Here is a 7,434-nt window from a genome sequence, read left to right as displayed (position 1 = left end):
TTAAAGATTTTGAAAAGGAAAAAACCTTGCTTTTTTGTAACAAAGACAGTGGGGGAGGGCTAACTGAATTTTTTTTTTTTCTCCTCTGTTGTTTAAAGGAGAAAATTTTTTTGGATAAGGCTATGTGATTTTAACATAAATGGCCAGGACCAAAAGACTGGCACCTGTGTTAAATTAAGAAATTAATTTGGGTTTTAGTGTCTTAATGTTTACCTGGGGATTGTTGGGGTGATGGTGAGCCAGTGTCAGGCAGTTTAGCAGATTTTTAGGCCTCCATAAGTGACCACCATTTGTGAGTCAAGTGTTCACTCCTCTCTTCAGAAGAGAGTGTACCTGTTTTGTTAATGGCTTTTTGGCCTGCACAGTGTATGAGGTCTAGAAAGTTAAGGGCTTTTGGGGGCAACTATGTTTTTAGTGCCCCCACAGACTGTACCCATAAGTAATGGGCACCATCCCCTTAGCAGGTTTGTTTTTCTCAGGTCTTTGATGGGCACTTGGAGTTTTGGTTGCTAACTGTGATTGTCAATTGGGGGGTCTCTTTGGCCCTCTGGTTTTGTTGTCTTTTATGTTAGCACTTTTAAAAAAATGTTTTGGTTGAAAAAACCTTTTTTAATAGGTTATACATAAGAAATGTTTAAACCATTTTTCTGTTTGTGACAGTCTGATGTAAAGCCCTTTAGAGTGAACAGACCATATGGATGTGTAATGATCTGTTTTTACTTATTTATAATTATGAATAGGCAAAGTTGTTAAAAACCCCTATAAATTATTAAATTGTAGTCTTAGTTGTAAGGTGTGAACAAATAGGTGAGAGTGATCAGTTTTTACCTTTATTGTGTTTACACAGAGTATCTAGTATTTTATCTATCAGGCAGAAGAAGTATTAGGCTTAGTAAAAGTTACTTAACCAGGTGGGAATGTCCGGTTTTAAAATTTTATCATGTCACGCAGGGTGTTTAGTATTTAAAATTTTATCTGTCTCATAAGAGGGTGTTAGTTAGGCAAAACAGGTGATTTAATCTTTTGTTTATAAAATATAACTTTAGTGAGCCTAATATATAAACAGTGGTGTTATTTAGCACTAATGTGTTAACATATGGTAAAGTTGGAAGTAAAATTTTATTAGAGTACTTGTATGTTCGGTTGGAAAAAACAGATTAAAATTATAATTGACCTTTTTTGTAGTTAGTTAATAGGATTAATTTATATGATTCTTTTATTTTTGTTTGGGAAGAAGGTTGATATAGTCTCAGTTTAGATATAATTGAGAGAGACTATATAAAAGACAAACAAGCAAGAACCACAATATATTTTTGTTATAGTCACCCCCCTGAGGAGAAACCTGTTAAGTTATGTGGAAACCTGAATGGGCTTTTTAAGTATATGTGGGGGTGGTGACTTGTTGCAGCAAGTAGGGCTGTTGTCAGGGGGTTAACAAACAGTGGGGGGAAGGGGGTGAGAAGGTTGGAGGCTGGAGTCAGGTGCCGTGGATGATAAATGAGGGATGACTCACCGAAGATGCAGAAAGGCATATATCATGCAGCTGTTGGAGTTTCAAGGTTTTTTTTTGTGGAGTTGCTTTGTCAATCAGAAAAGAGAAGAGTAAAGAAACCAAGCACTTTGTCTCTCAACGGTACGGGCGCTGGTGGTCCAAACTTTTCTTTGAGGACCTTCTTGCCTCCCTAGGGAATAGCCCTAGGCAGAGATCCTCAGCTGTCCTCTGAGATCAAGCAGAAAAATTTTTTATTATATGGTTCAGGGGACTGGAGGGTCGAAAAGTCTGTGACCCCATATTGTCAGACCAGTGAGAAAACCAAAACTGAAATCAGAAATTGAACTGAGACTCTTATTTAGCTAACATCTTGGCCTAATGAATAGTGTCCAAGGGACAGCCTCCTCAGGCCATGACTCCCTTAAACAGAATTACGGCCACAAACAGAACAGATTTTTATCTCCTAGGAGAATGCAGACAGACTCAGGTATTTTTTAGGTGATGGGAAGCCAGTGGTCATTACAACTCCCCCCGGGCCGGGTGAGAGGTTATGGGGCCCTGGAACATCTCAGGGGGCGCCTCCTCTATAACTTCCCCACCAAACTGGGAAGAACCTGAGCAAGACCACCTCACAAGGTGATGAATCTCACTGGGGTCTCTAAATGTTATAGACAGACTGTGAGAAAGGAGTCGCCAACATGCAGAGAGTTGAATTTGAGTCCTTTATTAGCTGGCAATCGAGAGCAGGCTAGTGTCACAAAGAACTCAACCCCGAACAGAGTAAACAGGGGTTTATAAAGGCAAAAACCACAAAAGCTGTATAGTTATGATTATATCTTTTGGTAGAACATGTGCATTTTTGGTTGTGTAAGGGTATAGTTAGATATGGAACTTGTGATTAGGGAGTTTTTAGGCATCGAGGGGAACAAGAATGTGGGCTTCTGATTATGGAAAGGTTATAACATGTGATTATGGGAATGTTTATATAGGGGTGTCATCTCTGGGTATGAACAGCTAAAATGTAGAATCTGCTACAAAATGGAGTTATTTATGTTAAGCAAGTTATTTTAGGTTATTATTGGTTTTACAGATAGATATTTTACAACATGCTTTATGAAATTCAGTAAATCACTCAGAAATGGTTGTATTCAATTCAGCCAATGACAGCTTAAACATTTCTAATGTTCAATCTCTGAACACCTTGGAAATTCAGTGGCAGAGGAGTAACAAGAATTGTTATTAAAGGGGAAAAACGTACTCATGTTGTAGACCAGTCTGGTTATATTTCTCACTGCATTTCACATAATTCCATGATGTCTTGAATTTATACTCTTTTGCCAGTATGTTGAAGGTCTAAGGGATTTTATTCTTGAAAATGATTTGTATTCTTTTCATAAGCTGTCCTCTAACTCGGGGAAGATATTGTCCATATACCACTGAAATGACTTGCAACCCAGTCGTTTCCTTAAGTTAACACGTTCACTGATATTTCCATAGGTAATGGATTTCTGATGAAATCTTCGAAGGAAAATCTCCTAAATGAACATAAAGAGCCATTTCATGCAACCATACTTATTTTTTGTAATCAAATCATAGTATCTAACATAGAAGCATATAATTTTGTCATGTGAACTAAAAAAACCCTCCTGATCTCCTCTGCCAAGGAATGAGAACAGAGACAAACCATGGGACCTCGATTCGACTCACCCAGCACGTGTTCACAGCATGTGCCACAGCACTGCACCGGGTGGTATAGCGGGATCTCAGAAGACTGGGTCCTGCTTCTTAGGAGCCAAAGAATCACAGCCACCCATTGTAGGACACCCTTGCTCCTACTTTCTCAATGATACTCAAGGACAAAACCCCTCGCCTTCTGGTCCCAATCAATACTTCCATCTTTTTAGAAACAGAGGTGTGATGTGGTTCCTGAAGAATGGATTCTGAGGGACAATAGCCTGGGTTCTATATCTGGCTCTGCCCTTAATTATCTCTGTGACCTTGGGCGAGTTATTTGACCCCTCCACTCATGAGGTCTTTGGAAGAACTGAACACTTGAATGCGTTCATGTCAAGCCTCTGGGAGTGGGAGGCTGGCACATTCTAAGCATCATGTTCGAGTCGGTCATTATTATTGTTATTATTTGAGTTGGAGTCTCACTCTGTCGCCCAGGCTGGAGTGCTGTGGCACGCTCATGGTCACCACAGCCTTGTCCTGCTGGGCTCAGGCGAGCCTTCTGCCTTAGCCTTCCAAGTAGCTAGAACTACAGACCTGCACCACCACGCCCAGCTAATTTTTTGATTTATTGTAGAGATGAGGTCTCACCAAGTTGCCCAGGCTAGTCTCAAACCTGTGGGCTCAGGCAATCCTCTCACCTCAGCCTCCCAAAGTACTGGAATTATAGGCGTGAGCACTGCGCCTGGCCTTTATTAACACTCTGTATGTTTAATGGACTCTGTCAGCCTCACGTTAAAAGATGCATCTAAGTAGACCGAAGCCTCTTTGAAAGCAGAATGCATGCAGTTTCTCCTGTGTATTCCCAAGTTCCTACATATGGAATAAAAATCATGTTGATTGGGAGGGAGAGTCTGCTTACCCAAACTAATGTTTTATGGGAATGCCATGTTGGATTATGCCTGGGGACAATTGTGGGTCTTTGCCACCACCTTCTGCCACCCCTAGTTCCCCAGGGCAGATTGATGCGGGAGATGAACCTGGAGGTGGCTGAGGGTGTCATCATTTTGGAGAAAGTGAAGACATGGATGGCCTTAAGCATGTACTGTATCATACAACCCATTGATTTTATACTTAACATTATATGCTTTAAGTTAATTTTTCGGCACTGCATGCTTTATGAAATTCAGCAAGCCACTCAGAAATAGCTGTGTTCCATTTAACCATCTAGATCCATGACTAGAGTTCACAGAAAAAAAAACAACATGGAAATAGCTCAAGATCTCCTGCAACTGAATAAGTGCAATTTTACACAATTATATATCATTTTTAATCTATCCGATTAGAAGAAATATACAGTCTAATTATAACCACTGTGTGAGGACAGGCATTTCCATATATACATTTGATAGCAGTGCAAATGACAGCACAGATCATGAAGGACGGGTTGGAAATTACCCATCAGAATTTAAAATACACTAACTCGTGTCCAAGCAAGTCCAAATATATTCCAAATATATTCCAAAGACATATTTGCACAAATATGCAAAAAATGTATGTAAAGAATGCTCGGGCTGGGTGCGGAGGCTCAGCACTTTGGGAGGCCGAGGTGAGAGGATTGCCTGAGCCCATGGGTTTGAGACCAGCCTGGACAACTTGGTGAGACCTCATCTCTACAATAAATCAAGAAAAATTATCTGGCCATGGGGGCACACACATGTAGTTCCAGTTACTTTGAAGGCTGAGGTGGAAGGATCACCGGAGTCCAGCAGGTGGAGGCTGCGGTGGCTGTGAGCATGCGACTGCACTCCGGCCTGGGTGACACAGTGAGACTCTGACTCAAAAAAAAGGAATGCACATTCAGCATTTTTAAGAAATAACAAAAAGCCTAGATCACCAGATTATTATCAATGGGGTTCTAATCAACGGGATCCATTTTGGTAGATCCATTCAAAGGAACCGTTGAAAAGAATGAGATATGTTTATATGTTCTGATTTTGAAATATGATCATATGATTTTGAAGTATGTTTTCAAAGTGTACTAGCAAGTGAAAACTTTTCAGAACAAAATATTTTTATGGATTTAGTTGCATAAAAAGAAAGGATACCTGTAATCTCAGCACTTTGGGAGGCGGAGGTGAGAGGATTGCCTGAGCCAGAGTTCAAGACCAGCCTGGGTAACTTAGCGAGACTTCATCTCTACAATAAATCAAAAAACTAACCAGGTGGTGTGGTGCACACCTGTAGTTCCAGTTACTTGGAAGGCTGAAGTGGAAGGATCACCTGAGCCCTGCAGGTCTAGGCTTGGTGGCCATGAGTGTACCACTGCACTCCAGCCTGGGCGGCAGAGTGAGACTTTGACTCAACATTTTAAAAAGTACATGCTCATCAGGTATAGCGTGGATAAACAGACCAGGCATGGTGGCTCATGCCCATAATCCCAGCACTTTGGGAGGCAGAGGCAAGAGGATTGCCTGAGCTCAGGGGTTCGAAATCAGCCTGGGCTAACACAATATTGGGTTTTTTTTTTTTCTTTTTTGAATCAAAGTTATTGTTTTGCCCAGGCTGGAGAGCAGTAGCATGCTCATGGTCACCACAGCCTTGACCTGCTGAGCCCAGGGGATAATTCCACCTCAGTCTTCCAAATAGCTGGAAGCACCACCATGCCCAACTAATTTTTTTTTTTTTAATTGGAGCCTCACCCACCCAGGCTGGAGTGCAGTAGCACACTCATGGCCACTGCAGTCTCGACCTGCTGGCTCAGGTGATCCTTCCACCTCAGCCTTCCAAGTAGCTGGAACTACAGGCAAGCACCACACCACCCGGCTAATTTTTTTAAAAATTTTAATTTATTGTAGAGATGAGGTCTCAAGTTGCCCAGGCTGGTCTTGAAACCCTGGGCTCAGGCAATCCTCTCACCTCTGCCAAGCCACTGCATCCGGCAAAAAGCTAGCTTGTAGTAATAATGAATGCTCCCACCAGCAGCATCTGGGAATTACTATGGCTCACCAATGCTTGATCCTATCAGACTTCAAAAATTCTTGGCCGAGTGCGGTGGCTCACGCCTATAATCTCAGCACTTTGGGAGGCCAAGGTGAGAGCATTGCCTGAGCCCATGTGTTCAAGACCAGCCTGGGCAACTCGGTGAGAACTCATCTCTACAATAAATCAAAAAATGAACCAGGTGTGGTGGTGTGGGCCTGTAGTTCCAATTGCTTGGAAGGCTGAGGCGGAAGGATCACTTGAGTCCAGCTGGTTGAGGCTGCAGTGGCCATAAGCATGCCCCTGCACTCCAGCATGAGCGACAGAGTGAGACTCCAACTCAAAAAAAAAAAAAAAAAATTTAAGGAAAACAGAGAAGAGAACAAACATGAGATCTGAAAAGGCAGTAAAAAGCCCTGCTTTGTGCTAACATGCAGCTTTCCAAATCAGTATGTGTTCCTTACCTTATATTCATCCAGCCAAACATGCACCAGTCTTAGATAATTGTGTCGTATGGCTTTCTTAGTTGCAGGACTTTCTTGAAAGTGTTTCTTAGCGATATGCCCTACTCGAGAGCAGGGGATTATAAAGATTTGTCCTCCACACATCCAGATCTAGGCATAAGAGAAACAAAAACCATATCAATGAATTTTGCTAGTAGTAGGCAATGGCTGGATTTTTTAAACAGACATAATAATACCTAATATTTATTAAGTTTCTTATTTCATTTAATCCTCACAACAGCCTTATAATGTAGATACTGTGATATCCCCATTTTACAGATGAGGAAACTAATACATAGATTGGTTAAGAAGTTTGTCCTAGTCAAACGCAGTGGCTGAAACTTGTAATCCCTTCACTTTGGGAGGCTGAGGCAAGAGGATTGCCTGGGCAACTTGACAAGACCTCACCTCTACAATAAATTTTAAAAAATAAAAGAAAGAAAAATTAGCTGGGTATGGTGGCACATGTCTGTGGTTCCAGTTACTTGGAAGGCTGAGGTGGAAATATCACCTGAGGTCAAGGCTGTGGTGGCCGTGAGTGTGCCACTGCACCCAGCCTGGGAAACAGAGTGAAACTCCTACTCAATTAAAAAAAAAAAAGGCCAGGTGCTGTGACTCATGCCTGTAAACCCAGCACTTTGGGTGGTGGAGGCAAGAGGATTGCCTGAGCCCACGGGCTCGAGACCAACCTGGGCAACATGGTGAAACCTCGTCTCTACAATAAAAAAAAAAAAAATTAGTCAGGCATGGTGGTGCATGCCTGTAGTTTCAGCTACTTGGAAGGCT

The 7,434-nt window shown here is 41.8% G+C and overlaps 1 protein-coding gene across 1 annotated transcript in view; it reads right to left on the bottom strand.

Moving 5' to 3' along the window:
• Window positions 1-2,883: 2,883 nt before the first annotated feature.
• LOC103267283 (inactive polypeptide N-acetylgalactosaminyltransferase-like protein 5) overlaps window positions 2,884-7,434 on the bottom strand; it is a gene marked incomplete at its 5' end in the record, with an annotated part of 15,288 nt that continues 10,737 nt past the window's right edge. The window contains 2 exons of the mRNA XM_008064887.1: window positions 2,884-3,027; window positions 6,610-6,759. Coding sequence (XP_008063078.1) covers window positions 2,884-3,027; window positions 6,610-6,759 — 294 coding nt within the window. The remainder of the gene's footprint in view (window positions 3,028-6,609; window positions 6,760-7,434) is intronic.

Source organism: Carlito syrichta, unplaced genomic scaffold, assembly GCF_000164805.1.
Source record: "Carlito syrichta isolate Samal-C Ts95f unplaced genomic scaffold, Tarsius_syrichta-2.0.1 Scaffold101997, whole genome shotgun sequence".
Classification (NCBI taxonomy): domain Eukaryota; kingdom Metazoa; phylum Chordata; class Mammalia; order Primates; family Tarsiidae; genus Carlito; species Carlito syrichta.
This window is presented reverse-complemented; position numbering and strand designations above follow the sequence as displayed.